At 40.5% G+C, this 16,255-nt stretch overlaps 1 protein-coding gene across 5 annotated transcripts in view; it reads left to right on the top strand.

The window, feature by feature from the left end:
* Positions 1–16,255, top strand: part of ERBB4 (erb-b2 receptor tyrosine kinase 4) — a 402,024-nt gene that overhangs the window by 202,879 nt on the left and 182,890 nt on the right. For all 5 annotated transcript variants that reach the window (XM_026852335.1, XM_026852333.1, XM_026852331.1 and 2 more), the window contains 2 exons: positions 6,133–6,198; positions 14,459–14,577. In XM_026852335.1, coding sequence (XP_026708136.1) covers positions 6,133–6,198; positions 14,459–14,577 — 185 coding nt within the window. The remainder of the gene's footprint in view (positions 1–6,132; positions 6,199–14,458; positions 14,578–16,255) is intronic.

Genomic DNA, 16,255 nt, shown 5'->3' with positions numbered 1-16,255 from the left:
AATTCTCCACCACCGTGGGGGGTATTCACTTACATTGCTCTGTGCTAACAGCTATAAGCAGTGATAATTAATAGCTCCTAATTGCTTAATCAGTGTAAAGTTTTAGACTATGTCATATGTGAAGGTTTTTATTTTGTGTGGATGACTAAACCCTCAATTAATGCATCGAGTCATACAGCCTTACCAGCGCTGCCTGTTCCAGGCAAAGAAAAATAACCAGTGTCTTCATTACCCCCCCTCGGGTCCCTTTCCATAGTCATTACTGTGGCCTGAAGACATTTTTCTGTAGCAGCTGAAGTTAACGTTACAGTGAACTTCCTATCAGCTCAGAGCTGTCAGCGATAGATATGAATCCACTGGCCTGAGCCCATTCGGTGCTGCTGACATGCTCTTCTTGACTTTCCATTTATTCTTTTACCTCTGGTGGCCAATATCTCTTAAAATCAAAACTGTCTGCTACCAGCATATCTAGCGATTCTCTGTAATTCTGCAGTTCTCAACAGATCCCTTTGCACATGCAAGGGTTGTCTCCATCCCACATTGCTTAAGAAAATACATCCCCTGTTGGTATACAGTTTTTGTTTTCTTCAGTGCTGGTTGAGTTTTATCTCTGTTCCCTCTCCTGGCTCTCCCTCACACTGTCCCCATATCTCTCCCCGTGCCTGTCTTTCAGGGCAAATCTCTTGGATTGTTTTCATTTCCCAGATCAATTTCTCATGCCAGTTTCTTTTCAACTGCCTGTGCCTGAGTCTCTCTCCATTTGTGTGCGCGTCTCTTCTTATCTACTGAGGAAGATGAGGGGAAGATAGAAGGGTTGAATGGCAGATTTGGAAGTCCCTATTGGAAGCAATCATTAGAGGGAATTTGCTTTCACCATTACTGAGCCCCAGTGGTCCCCCTACGCCAGATGCACACACCTGGTAGTGAGGGGGTGGACACTAGAATACTTTGACCTACGCACAGTGGTAGCATCCAGAAAAGGTGTTGTGCTTTTTCACAGTGTAAGTACTCATCGTTGATGAACACTATGCAAGTTTTCACTGTAAAGGGATCTTGTTAATATTTGTGCAGGATACCTCTGTTAGGCATGTGGTACAGGTACCATACAGAAAGGTCAGTTGAAGTGCTGCCATTTACCACAATAAAAGTAGCAATATCAGTGCAGGTACAGCGTGTTAAAGAAAAGCCTGAATTTTATGGGACTAATCCCGTGTTGGAAAACTATTTGGCAATACATTCTGAGGAGAACTCATCTGACATCAGTGAAAGCAACAATTTGACAGCAGTAGAGGAATAGACCCTTAGATTTTTGTATCCCATAATGCCTCTACAGAGAGGAGAAAATGGTCAATAGACATTTCCATAAGGTGCTTTCTTCTTTTGCAGAAAGTTTTACTTTCTTTTGCGACATGTGTCTCTCCTGTCATAAAGAAAGGAAATCCTGAAAAGTGTGAGTCTCTGTTAGGTAATTACTTTCAAATCAATAGGAGAGATCTGAAGGCTAGAACAGGGCTGGTGGAAAATGCAAAATGATTTTTACTTAACAAAGAAGTGTGAATGAATGAATGTGTGACAATAAGAATAGTCAGACAAGGACAGGGAAGGCATTACAGCCTGATAAAGGCAGAACAATCCATCACAACAATAGTATCTTTAATTCTCGTTAATGCTGTGCTGTAGTGTTTGAATTATATTTTGATTTTGTTATCTCTTCATATGTAAAACTAAGGTGTTTTAGCTGCCTAGGAAAACAACATACAAGCGCATTTAAACCTTTTGACCCAACTAAGCAATGTAAAGAAGAGACTGGGACCTCTTATTGCAAAGTATAACTGGAACTTCTTGGACTTTAGGGCTAGTTATGTCTAGAAACATCTACATGGTATCTAGAGTTTTTGCAGAATTGAATTTTTTAGGTGAAGGATGAACTTATAAGTAGCTCACAGAAGCTAATAAATTATTTATAGGTGTTTTGATAGTTAATCAGTTATTTTAGACTGTTACATAAGAGGCTGCTTATAACCATCAAAGCCACTTCAGTTTGGTTGTGTTTATTCACACTTCAGTATCAGCGTGTTGCAGCTATGCTAACATCTGTTAATGATTTATTAACCTGATAGAAACTGTCTGTAAATGCAAGCTTTGTGCAAAGTGAGACCATTACTTCTCTTATTTCTGTTTTCCTTCTCCTACTGAGAGAGGTCTAGTTGAGGCAGCTGGCACAGCTGATGGGGAAGAAGCAGTGTTTTTTCTATGTTCTACACTGAGTTTAGAGCTAAGAGGAGGACTGGATTTTTTTGTCTTGTCAGTAACTTAATCCTTTGTGGTTTTACTGTTCCTGAAATAATAATGGCAGTCTGAAGCCAAAGGAAAGCCCTTCTCAATTTTCAGGAAAGCACAAGGATGAAGTAACCTTGGTCTTTCCTAAGCTAGTGAGCAAACGTCTTCTGTGGTTGACTTTCCCCAGCTGGGAGAGCAGAAACTTCTCCCACAAATAAAACTCCATTCTGGAAGTTACAATGATACTCTGCACCAGAGTCCATAATGAAGATCTGGTGCACTAGTATTGGCCAAGGGAAGACAAGCCAAGGAGATGAGCCATTGATTTTCTGTGTGGAATTTGCCAAAGCAAAATTAATTCTCAGTTCCAGTGGGAATCTGCCCTTTCTAAACTTAGAATTCATAACAAACCCTGTAAAAATTATATAAGCCTTCTTTTAACTCCTTCCCTCCTCCTCTGCAATCTAATGAATAAAATGTCATCGTGTATGCAAAACAAGGCTACTATTCAGGAGCAGAACGATACTCTAGCATCAGTAATGGGGCAGGAGACTTTTCCAGGTTCTTCCTTTCCTTATCTCACTTAGAAAAGAAAAAAAACCCTGACTACTTATGTTGACTTCCATGGGACTATATTGGTGTTAGATTTACAGAGCTGATCTTTAATGGGTAAGCAGTCTGTCCTTATTACAGTGGGGAAAAACAAGTGAAATACTGAGTTATGTGAGGGCAGAATCTGGACCAGTTCATACTGAGAGCGAAAAAAGTTATTTTTAAACAAACAAACCAATATAGACACGCTATTTGGAAGGAGGAGGGGTTTTTTGGTTTTAGTTCTCAGTATGCTTGACCTTCAAAAGGACATGTGACAATGCAATTCAGAGGTGTGCTGCCTACAAGCTCAGCTCCTTGTTGTGCTTGTGCTGCTAAGAAAAGTGAAAACAATGAAACAGACACTTTGAGTTCCCAATGAGAAAAAAGGAAACTGGAAGCCTTTTCTTGCTTTATTGTTAAATATCTCTATTTAAATGCAAATGATCATCTGACACTGCCAAAGTCATGTACGAGGAAGCAGGCATGCAAGTTAAAAAAAAAAATTTAAATTATTTTTGAAGATGCTGGATCGCTTTTATTTCCATGAGGAGTAGAGGTGGCTGAATACATTTGTGGTTGCGTACCAAGGATCAGCTCAGCACCTAGGAGTTTCAAATATGAAGATTTCTGTTTGAAGTGTAGCTTTTGCAGAAGTGTGGGCGGACTCTCTGGTTAGAGATCACTTGGAGGGATGCTGGAAGTTTCTTCTTTGTTATATCACTGCACGTATTGCAGTGGAAAACCCAGTGCATACAGTATATTTTGGAAGGGGGTAGAATATGGGGACAGACAGAGGAAGAAGCAGCCGAACTCTTGCCTTATTCTGCCTCAGGAATATGTGATTACAAGTGATCTGTGCAGTGCTTTATACTGCGTCTATACCTGCAAGGCTTCTGGCTTTCTCCCTAAACTCCAGACCCCTTAAGCTAGACAGGCATGAGATTTGACCATCAGGAAGGATCGAGCATAGAGTCGAGTCTTGCAAGAGGAGACTCTGTTGTCCATGGGTTGCAGTTCCTCCTGAGCTGCCCCCAGCATGAATGCTCTGGCTCAGGTGAGGATCAAGCAAAGCAAGTGGTGAAAAGGTAATCTGAATGTGCACCCAGAGCCATACCCCTTTTTCTTCCCACTCCTTCTGTTGGCCAGGGATAGCCACTTTATAAAACCTACTTCCTGGGGACCATTTATTCAGTTGAGCCAGCACTAAAATCAACAAACTAACTATATCTTATTGAGCTGCCTCTGTTAAAATTCTTCCTTTAATTTTCTGTTTACCTCACCTTCTTTTAAAACTTCCATTCTTATAAATCAATATGGATGTATTTGCTTTCTGCACAGAATTTCAGTAGTCTCTTAATAATCATAATAATCATTATTACTGATTAAAGTTGCATTATTCGTGCCAGATGGAGTCCCCTCCGTGTCAGCCAGAATGAGTTTGCATTAGGTAGTTATAGTACATTTGTGATCTAAATAAACAGATGGCAGAATGTGACAGCAAATTATGTGCTGGTGATGTCAGCAACAACGCTTACCAAGTATAATTGCTTTAAATGAACATGAATGCAGCAAGGAGCTGGTAGTTTTAACAAGGTAGTTGGCATACAGCATGGTAATTACCATACAGCATCATCAATAGCACCATGAATGCGCTGTGAGTGCTGAGGGAAGAACGCTAGCTTTGAAAAAGTAGTGACAGAAAGTCCGACTTTACACGACCGTCACAGTGGGTTTGCTCAGCTGTGTAATGTCTCATAGGTATAAGCACACTGTTAGCAAAGGAGCAGTATTTTCTCTTGGGGGGATCTGACTTTAGCTGAGAGACATTTTGCACTTTCACCAACGCTATCTCCCATCAGGGTATGTGAGAAGTATTTGATTTAGTGTAATGGAGCAGTGTTAACAGCAGCTGCTGTTGATACAAGATTGAAAGGTAAACTTCTGGATCGGGTTCAAAGGGGAAATTGGCTTAATAGGATCTCAGCAGTATTCAGTGATGAGTAAAAGTTTAATCAAAGACCAGGTTAGGTTCCTGTGGTCAAAAAAGCAGCAATAAGGACTGTGCATAGTCTTCAACAATGTTTATGTTGTGTTTCTCAGTTCATCCCTTCAAGTCTGGCTGGATCTAAAGGGGGCTTAGTTGCTTACACCTCAGGCACTGCCACACCTGGGTTTTAGCAGCTTGGGATGAGGGTGCAGTAAGGCAGGTTCTCCAGGTGTGCTCTGGGACCATTTGGCATTCAGGGAGGAGAAGCACTGAGAGCAGGAGTGTGACTAAGCTCTGGCTTCGTCTGGGTGGGAGCTGTGGAATGAGGTCTCCATTGACTCTCAGTCAGGACTGGCATGGGACTGTCTGAGTGTCTTCTCAAATAATGTAAAATGAAGCAAGAGGAGAATGTGCCAGTTGTTCTGCCTGTTTTCTGTTTCCTCACACAGTGGTTAGCATTTAGCTATGAAATGGAAGATGTGATCTCAACTCCCTCTTTAGTCCAGAGGGGTTTCAGTCACTAATTATTACATAGTTTATAAAAGCTACCATTGCTAACTCTTCCTCCTCCATCTGTATTTTACAATGAAAGCACCTACAGTTCCTTTTCTCGAAGGGCTAAACCTGTCAGCATGTGGAAGGATGATGTAGAACATCATCTCTAGGTTTTGAAGGAACACAAAGATCCTTCAGAAGCACAACCACAAGCAATTGAGAACCACCAGCCAGAAAAGAAAAGTCCCGTGAGCTTAGCTGTTGCTGGGGTTAAGTGGTTGCAGAGGACACATTTCCTTTTCTGTGGTATCAGACATGAAGTTTATGCAAGCTTTTGGGGGAGAGAGAGGGGTTGCTTTTAATCAGAGTCACTGAGTGTGTCAGCCCATTGTTCAGATGAAACTGAACATGAGATAGATACATATCCTCTCTAGCACAGCCATCTCTTCTGTGGAAAGAACACAGAGAGCAATAATAATAGCACCGGGTGATGAAATTGTTCCTCAGTCCTCCGGACTTGTTCGTCTGTTTTTTTGTTTTAAAATGCCCCAGTCATTATACATAGCAGAGAGGTATTTAGGGTATAAAGCACTTGGATAAGTAGTCATATTTCATGTATGTTTGACACCAATCCTGGTTATTTGTCTGGGCCTTTTTTACAGGCAGTGTGTTTCAACCTCCAAAGACAAGGCATACCCTCCTCTTCAGCAGTTGCTGGATGTTGAAGAAATGGAAGGAAGCCACATTTCTAATCTCTCTTTCTGTCTGACCTGCAGGTGGTCGATGCCACAAGTCCTGCACAGGCCGATGCTGGGGACCCACAGAGAATCACTGCCAGACCTGTAAGTATGCAAGACTCTGAGAAAGAAAGGGCTGAAAAATAATGTAAAAGGGATACTACTTTTTTAAAAAATTGTGAAGGCATACTACAAATTCTGGTTTTAGTACAATTCTGAAGTATTTGAATTTTTTTTTCTGTATGTTTTTACCAACAGATCTGCATTTTTTTCTGTCCATGTGAATTTATGGTTTTTTTTTCCTCCCCTGTGCTTTCCAAAAACGCTTAAGCACACTTGAATTTTCTTTTCACTCCTTGGCGGCAACATGGAGTATGGCTCCTGAGAATATTGATGGCTATTTTGGAATACACTGAAATGGATACTGCAGGAATAGAAAAAACCTGCTAAGCAGATTTGGAGATCTTTAATGATGGCCTGACACTGCAGAGTTCCTAATGTCAAAATACTCTTAATTCCAGTGGAAGCCTAGGAATATTAGTTATCTTGCAGAATTGTTCTCTTTATAATAACTTCAGAATGTATTTGAGTTGTACTGAAAGAAAGAGTAATAGTTTTTTTTTTGTGAAAGAAGTAGTAAGTGAAGGGTTTTTCACAATGTCTATCTGTCCTCTTGAATTTAGAGAGCATTAAAATGAGTAAAAAGGAACTATATTCAGAGAGTTTCTTCCTTGTGTGATTTCAGCTCCTTCAGATAGGTGCTAAAGAGCTAGAAGTGCCGTCACAATATTAGCAAATATAAAAGAGGAGAAAATTGAGAGATGTTTTTTCTTTTTTTCCCCTTACAGGAATAGAGCTATCCTTTACATTTCCTTTCTTTTAAACTTATGAGGGTGGAAATCGGTTGCGTTTACCGGAGTCGCTCTTCCTAGGAAATGAAATGAATGCTCATACCTCCCCCAGAGAGCACCGCTCTAGCTTGTTCTTGTTTCCTTGGCTGAGTTGTAGATAGGAGGAAAGGGACTGTGACAAATTAACCTCTATCAAACGAGCACACCAACTAACTCTCTCAACTGATGATAGCCCAATGTCATCTGTCTTTTTTTTTTTTTTTTTTAACATTAGGAACAGCACAACTATGCTTTTTTTTTTGACTACTCGGAGCGAGAGATAAGAGGAAATTAGAAATGGTGGACGGACAGGTTGGCATGAACGTTTTATGAGTGAGCACAAGCAGGAAATAGAAGCAGACCTGCTGTCTGGTGCTGCTTTTTGGTCAGGAGTATCAGCTGATGTAGCTGGAAAAGCTGGTGACAGTTACAGCTCCGCTAAAGTTAACATGTTCTTATATTCATATTGAGCTTTATCTGTGGGTATGTTTAAAAACGGTTTAGTATAGGTTGTAGGAATAACTGTATAGCAAACCAAGTACAGTGACGCTAAGCAGATTCTTCTTTATCTGAATCAAGCCGGTAAGTCTCCTTCCTTTGCTGGCAGTCTTTATGAAAGCCTCAAAGATGTCAGTGCTGAGAAAGCCTCCTTACATCAAGGTTATGTGCTGAAGTAGATAATTGAAAGGGACTTAAACCTTAGCTGACCAAATTATTTTATATCATGATTAGAATTGATTAACGCTTGTTCTTTCTCTGTCCTGATGAGAGGCCTGTTTGTCTGTTAAAACTAGTAACTCTGTAGGAACCTGGGTAATTCATCCCAACTTGAATACACTTATTCAGGCCTTATGTGGTTAGCTTATCCAAGAACACTGTAAAACCTTGGCAGTTATACAAGGATGATAAGATCCTGCCTAAGGCCTTGGCTCCAGCAAGCAGAGGCTCCAGCCTTAGGTAGAGTCAGAAAGGCCAGCTAGACTCTGTGTGGCTGCAGAAGTCCATGTGGCAGGATCAGCTCCTATGGTCTCAACCTCTACAAAGCACTGCTCTCAGATAAGTGAACTGATTTGGTGGATTAATGTAGTAATACCAGAGAGAGCAAAACTTATCTGCAGTGTTGTGAAGTCAGTAGCTTAGCAGAGCTGCATGGTAGGCTTGCTCCAGGAGTGACAGCTATCTCTCTCTTCACAGTGACTGCCCTCTCAAATCCGAACAGTGGGGACAGGCCAAAGGCACAACCGTGGATTTAAAATAATAAACTCTGGAAAGACATATGCCATCTAGGTTCCAGAGAGATACACAGGTCAAACATTTCTAATTTGAAATAGCTGCTCTACAACCTTTTACCTTCAAGCACACTTGCAGTCTCTGATTGTCAGGGACAGGAGTTAATTTTTATGACATGCTTCCTCTTTGCCTCCCTGATCTCACTTCACCTTGGTTAAACATCAGGATTTAAGCAGAAGTCTGAATATTAGGCTGGTAATGGGCATTTCTTCATTGCACTTTCTCAAAATGTGTTTTTCTGCAACTGTTTGAAGGAAACAATACAAGTAGAGACTCAAACCATAAAAATACAAGTGGTGCTGTGCTTTTGCTGCCTTAATTTCTGACTTTAAAAAACATTCTGGGCTTTCAAGCTCATAAATGTTGTTGTTAGATATAAGCCGGAGATAGGATGAATGGTATCACAAATGCAGCGTATACCTTAACCTGATCACCTTGGGGATGCACGTCTTTCAAACCCATGTAGGAAAACACTTCAGCAGCACTACATCCCAGTGTCAAACTGTTCTGATCCTAGAAACAACTCAGATGCATGTGTGCATTTTTTTTTTTTTATGGAGTCACTGAAGCAAAAAATTCTAATGAGCTCCCCTCCCAAGATAAGATTTAAATTATTTTTCTGGGAAAGGATAAAAAATGAAAGATCTTAATCCATGTCTTTCATTTCAAATTACAAATGGAAAAAAATCAAAATCCTTTTGTTTTTTTGCATGAGTATCATCTAACTAGCTTCTTATTATGTTGCCTTCCAGCAGTCTCTCTATACTTCTAACTCTATCTGAAACACCACCTGCATCTAACACTGTCCTAATGTCTCTCTAAATGTGACAAGAAAACTTACATATTTAAGAAGACAATTAATAGGAAATTTAAAGTAAGCTCTTCTATTAGGAGGTAGAGAAGATATAATTTCAGGGTACTGTTTTATGCAGTTAACAATCCATTTTTTCTTTTATAATTAAAATATTAGTAAATATTAATATTGAACATTTAAAAGCTAGATGGTATTCTTTGTTTCCGTGTCAGGAAAGGCTAATGTGGAAATACTTTTAAAAGAGAATCTCTTTATCAAAGAGTATTGGGCAACCACTAAATAGAATGTAAACCGCTTTAAAAAAATGCAAGAACAAACACTTTTGGAAGTTACTAATCAGATTTGAAACTCTAGTTAGATTGTTACTATATTTGCTGTTGATGTCTGTTAAGAGTTTTGGGGGTTTATTTAACTTTTTGCATGGAAAGTAAGTGAAACTTTTACAAATTGAATCCGTTATTTTATTACAAATGACAGATTATGCACTTTGTCCTAGAGGAACGTAACTGAAACAAAAGAGAAAAATCTAAATTAAAATATAGACCAAATTAAGGGAATGCAAAAAGGCAAATAGCCTTTAAATCAAACGTGAAGCATAAACATTCAGCAAACGTGAAATGCTCCATGGCTGTGTATGTGTACAGGAGTTTGGCCTGAGCATAATTGTATTTATACAGTCTGTGCAGCTGATGTTGGTGAGAAAAAGAAGGTGCCGATGCAGTAAGTACCCAATTAGAGCAGCAAAAGGCAAGTGGGAGCCTGGTGGGGAAGACAGAAAGAGCTGAACCAGCAGCTTAAATCAGGGTAACCCAGCATTTTTGCTTGGAGCCAGCATCTTTAATTAAAATCCTTGTATTTCTCTAATAACTTTGCATGTTCATAAGACTTTTTCATTGATTTCAGTTACTTCCCATTTTTTCCATCATGGATTTATAGTGCCCTGACATAATTAAAGATTAAGGGAAACAGTAAGAGAGACTGATTAATTGCACACATATGAAGTGCCCATTCCACCCTGTCCCCAATGCACCTTACTGCTGTACCACAGTGAAATACTAGTAGAGATTGACAGTCAGTGTTCTGCACTCCCCCAGAAATCCATCCCAACACATGATACATTTTTTCAAGACCTTGGTGTCCTGGCCTCAACTGTTATAGTTCTGTGCAGCCAAACCCTCAAATTTCTTGGGGTCCCACAAAAGTTCAGTAGGCGCCAGGGTGGGTAGTTGTGCTGACCCTCTAAAAGCTGGTTTGAAACTTGGGACCTCAGCTTGTGATTAGTGAAGGGTCTTCTCACAGTTATGCTGGGTGAAGAAATGAGTAGCTGGCACCTAAGATTTCTGTGGAGTATCATCTCAGAGCTCCTGGATCTCACATGTGTGTCTGAGCTGCAAGAAGGACATGATGTGAGGGCTCCTGATCACCCCTATCTGCCAGCTGCCCTGTGAGCAGTCTCCACACTAGGTAGCAGGAGGAGGTCTGTGTTACTCCACTCTTCTCTCTCAGCTTTCAGCAGGGTAGCTCTTGGTTGACATTAAGCTGCTCCCCAGTTCCCTACCATCTGTCCCCATCCACCATCTTGAGCCACATGTCCCCTCGAGGAATCACCCACCACTGATCATCAACCAGAACATACAGTTTGGTATCTTGGGCAATATTTACCCTTACTTTTAATTATTTCGGATAGGACTTGAATCCAAGCTATAAAAGCAGTGGATTGCATTTGGAGGAAAGTTTTTGGGGAAAAAGCTTGCTATCTTTTTAAACCAGTGCAGCTAGGTACATTTTCTGTAAGGTTACTCCATGATAATGATTGTGGGAAGCTGAACTGATGAGTTACCTTTACTGGAATCTGAACAATCAGATTGTTTTGGGACTTCGAATGATACAAAGTATTGCCTTGTGTTTGTTTTGCTATGGGGAAAACCCTTCATTTTAGACTGTCTTGAATATGAGTCCTTAAAAACATTCAGAGCTCACTAAGTTCTTGTCTGTCTTGGTGTGTGGTGCCACTGAAGATATTCAACAGATCCTCCTCAGAGCTGCACCATCAATAATAGTTGTAATGCAAATACAGCATGCAGTGAACCAGAAGATAAATAGGGTGTGTTGTGGCCTTTTCCTAGAATGAAATGTTGGCATTTCTGTTGGCATTGTTTACTTCCTCAGTAAAATAAACAATTAGGGAAGAACAGTGACAAACATTTGCTGTAATTGTAAATTTTGCAAACCACTTTGTAACTTCCTAGTCTTGAGGAAAATTCAAAATGTTCCTACCATGAACAGCATGGTAGAGGCCCTCACTAAGCTGGTGCCTAATCATAAACAGATTATGCTTTTGGGAGGCACTCTGTTTAAGTATTGTGCTGAAAAGGGGGACATATCCCTCCAGGTCAGCCCTGGTGCAGGGAGTGCTCTTGCACTTTTTTTTTTTTTTTTTTTTTAAAGGAAACATACTCTGGAATCAATTCTTGTAATCTCTTAAAAAGTTAGGGAGTTTATCTGTAACTTCATACACTGCACAAGCCTTACGGTGGGGCTCTAGACAAAGGTAAATAATTTAGATAATTTTGTCATAGCCTAATAGTGTGAAAACTGCTGAAAAGATGTCAGTAAATTGCTTAAATCCATTGCTCTTGTTGAGCTCGTTCCCCACCACTGTTTAAGCTACGCAGCCTAGGGAAGCACTATTATCTGCAGCTCAGCTTGAAAGAAGTGTGTAATCCTGCAAATACAGATCTTGGCTCTCTAAAAGTAACAACTCCCGAGTTGATGAGAAGACTGTGCCTTTTCTAAACATGCCAACGGGTGGTAGGTGGGGTTGTGGTCATGGACACCAGGCACAGGAAAGGCAGATCCCTCCTCCCCTTGAGGCAGCGGATTCACCTCCCAAGGGCTTGGTTTTGGGGAGGCAGCAGTGGAGGATTCCCAGTACCTTTTGCAGCCGATGAGATGAGGAATACTGCTGGGCCTTGCCCTCTTTGCCCTTTCAGAAGTCTGCCAGGAAACCTCCTGCAGGGGGAAGCAATGTTTATATAGTCATGGTGGACATCTTGACCTGCTCCCAACAACAGCTGGCACTGAGGTAAACACATTAAAACAGAGCTAATAAGGTGGCTTCTACTAATTGTCCACACAGAGGTGCTTTACACCAAAACTGAGCAAAATGTTGAATTCCTGTGGAGCAACAGCAAGGAATGCTTTTTAACAGCACCCTGCTGGTGAGCAACCACAGTGTGCTATCATCTCATCTTCTCTTTTTCTGTTGTAACACTGTTGATTGTATCCTTGGCTCTCTGATTCTAGTGCAATTAAAAAAATGTTAAAAAAAAAAAAAAAAAAGATAAAAAGGAAATGTGCTGCTGGTGTGCTATAACTTTTTAGGCTGTGATAGGTGGAGTGGGGCTGGTGAAGGGAACCTGGTGCCCTCTGCCTGTGGAATCCTTCTAGAAGGGGGCACTGAACATGCTCAGTGGGGAGGGGCAGCTATTTTGGTGCCCCCGTTCTGCCGCCATACAGAGTGGTTCGGTGCCTGGCCTCAGCGCCTGTCCTGCCACTGGCAGTGATAACACCAGCCAGAGGGGCAGAAAGTGGTGGCAGAGGAGAGGCCATTTTAAAAAATGAGGTAAGCACCGTCACGAATGGTCACTGTGTAAAAGGGAAGCAGAGCATTAAGATGGGTCCGCCTTGGCTCAGGGGCCAGCTCCTTCTTTGAGGAGTGACATGGGTAAACACAGAGAAATTGGGTCCTGGGACAGGATGAAATGAACGTCCTCCATTTCTGTGGCCCCCCACAGGGCGGAGGGGGAGCCTCTGGCAAGTAGGGTCCTCCATCAAGTAAGGATAAATCTGGGCCTTGCCTCCCTTTGAGGTCAGAGCAGATAGTGCCCAGTCCAGTGCAAATCAAGGCACTATGGACCAATTTCTGAACTGGCAGAAAACAGTATTCAGCTACTGACTGACTAAAGGAGGTCTTCATTTGTTTTCATGAGATCGCACTCTGTCCCTCTCAGCTACCGGTGTGGTGGTGGTATACTGTGACGTGTGTTTTGCTTAACATATGCCATTGTTTTATATCTCTATCCTAATGTTTATCAATATTTAAACAAATCCTGTTTCTTTAGCAGTGTTGACAGCAAGTGCGCTTACAGAAATTTCCCTTGTTTCCTAAATTAGATTGCATAAGGCACAGAAGTATTTTCTGTCAGAGGGTTTGCCTCTGTTACCAGCAAGAAGGAATTATTCTAAAATTCATCACTTTATTCCATAGATTATAAATCATGACTTCTCTTTGGTTATTTATATTTTTCTATCCTAAATAAATACTGTGTATATCAAGAAGCTTTGGCATTACCTTAAGTATTTCAGGCAAGTAGTGGAGGGAATTTGGATTGGAAAGTGCTTATAAAGAAAGGAGTTACCAATACATTAAATAGTAGAATTGTGCAGAAAGTTGAATGGTATTCTGTGTTCTCTGGCTTTTTGAAAACTGTTTTCCACAGAGAAGTAATTAAATGCTTTTAACAAATTAAATGGTAAAGGTTAATTACAGAGGTGTAACATCTCTGCTTTTGTCAAAAGTCAGCTGACAGCACAGCTTCCTGGCGTCCTGCAGGCAGTGGTTGGTATAGTCCTGCAGATAGTATTAATTTATTTTTCTGTAAAATAAAGATAAAGGCTATAGCCGAGTGAGGGGAAGAAGGTGCTCCACTTGTCGACCATTCTTTGCCCAAGACTAAGCCCTGAGGTACAGTAATGTGGTATGACTTAAATCACTGTGCTTTCCAATTGGTAGAATATAGTTGTTTCCCTGTGAATGAAGGCTGGATTGTGTTATTTAGAAAGAGTAAGTGGTGTTTCCAAATGAGTTCCAATCTGCAGGTTCTATTCTGTTCTGTTATCTCATTGCCTATTTGTCAAATTGCTTGCCATCAAGAACAGCATTTGGCTCTGAGATTGCTGGCCTCACTCTGAATTTCACTCATTTACTCGGTATTGCTGTTCTTTGTGGGGAAAAACTCACATGGAATTGGTGGGCTTTTCTGTTATTTTGTGGATTTTTTTCCCCATATCCTTCCATCAGCTGTTTACAAAAACTAATAATTTGAAAATAATAATATTCTGCCTGAATTTCCAAGGCTAAGAGCAAACACTTTAAAAATTATTCTTCCACAGTCTTTGGGCAACATATATGTTCCTAAAGAGCATATCGTGAAGGTACTCTGGAGGATATGAGTGGCCAGTACCACTGAAGCAATTACCTTAAAATTTGAGGTTTTTTTCAGTATGCTGTTTGGTTTGTTGTTTTCCTCAGTGTGCAGCTGAAGAGCTCTCTCCTGATTCTGACATGATAATTTTTCCTGCCTCCTAGTAACGAAGACTGTGTGTGCAGAGCAGTGTGATGGACGGTGCTATGGGCCCTACGTCAGCGACTGCTGCCACCGGGAATGTGCTGGAGGTTGTTCCGGACCTAAAGACACTGATTGCTTTGTATGTGTGAGACTTCTCATTTTTCTTCTTCCTGGCAGTCACACTGCAAATTCTTAATGCTTTAATCCATGAAATTCACCATTTTGTCCCATTTAATGTATTGCATGCAAACTCCTAGATTTAGACTGCAAATTTTAGCTTTTAATATTTTTCACATCATATTAACATCACTTATCTACTTAATATTACCCATTAACAGATTTATGAAATTTGTAAATACAGATTGGGAACCATCAATATGCTAATCTCTGTGATTTTTATCTTTTGCTTTTCTAAAATTAACTTTTAGAGGCGATAGGGAATTTTTAGAAGTATTTATCATTACATTTGAGCATGGCCTTTTATTACTGCTCTGTGTGCTTTTTACCTGAAAGTCAAGAATACAATTTAGCTTCTCTGTGAAAGGTGTTCCGTATTACTGCCAGACTTGATTTAAATTCAGCCTTTTTACTGGGCATGCTTCTTAGGGGAGATGGAAGGAAAGTGGTTTCCAAAATACTCTACCTCAAATGTATGCTGCTTAAGATGAAAAAAGAAAAAGTCCTAAAGTTCCTAAAAAAAAAAAAAAAAAAAGACAATCTGAGCATTCTGGCCTTTAGATAAATTTGTTTTGTTTGTAGTCTATTACTTATAATGGTGTAAGCAGCTTCAGAACCCAACACTGATCTCAAAAAATGTGTAGCTCATAACACTGGGTTGCAGAGACAAATTTTGTTAATGTTTTCAGGGGAAGCAAACCTAGACCTAAAGAAGCCTAGAACTAGAGCATGCACAGAGAGGTGCATTTTCAAAGGTACCCAAGCGTTTGATTAGATGAATATCTACAAAGTTCGGTAGGCTTCTTTTAAAATCTGCCAGATAGGATTGAGAGGAGGAATCTTATGGTATGTTAAATTGCAGATTTCCTGCAGTGCAGGCAAGTGGATCATAATGAACAGACAAAAAATGAATCTTTCCCTAACTGGACCTGAAACTTGCTCACTGTTCAGGTATCATTTGATGGAAGTAGGTGATGTGCTTCAGAAACGCATTCTAAATGCTATTCTTTTGCTGCTGCTGAAATGCAGTGATGGCCTGACTTAACTGCTAACAGGTTTTGCTAAAGCTGTTCTTTGTGGCTGGGGCTTTGCACAAGCAGATATTCAGCACATGTGGTACACCTAATCAAGCACTCACTGGAAGTTCTGTGTTAGCTTTGGACTAGAGAGATGGGAGAATAACATTCTTTCCCATGTCATATACAATCTAAGTAGCTAAAGGAAAGGGAAAACATGCCGTTACTATTCTCATATGACTGTTGAGGAACATCCTCAAAGCCGATGTGTTGATGTCCGTTTTCAAAGGTTAAAGACAAGTTAATTGCAGCCTAAGTTCTGTAGTACTGCAGCCTGAAAGAAGATGAGTTAGACTTTCTGAATTGCAGCAGTTATGGAAATATGTATGCTAAAAATCAACCAGTCTGTTTGTTCTTATCCAGCAGAGAAGCACCCAGGGCTTTATTCTCATTTACTCCTGGGCCAAGAGCAATGTAAAAGAAATTCAGCAGGGGTCTGGCAATTTTCAAGGCTAGTCATTACTTGCTTAGTACATACTGGGTGAAAAGTGTAACCCTTTAGGCTATAGACAACTGTGTTTAGCTTTCAGCTGAGATACAGAACTTTGTTTTTTTCCTTGTGTA

The sequence above is a fragment of the Athene cunicularia genome (assembly GCF_003259725.1).
Source record: "Athene cunicularia isolate RWA chromosome 7 unlocalized genomic scaffold, athCun1 chr7_part1, whole genome shotgun sequence".
Lineage (NCBI taxonomy): Eukaryota > Metazoa > Chordata > Aves > Strigiformes > Strigidae > Athene > Athene cunicularia.
The sequence above is the reverse complement of the archived record's forward strand: the minus strand, read 5'-3'. Positions and strand labels throughout refer to the sequence as shown.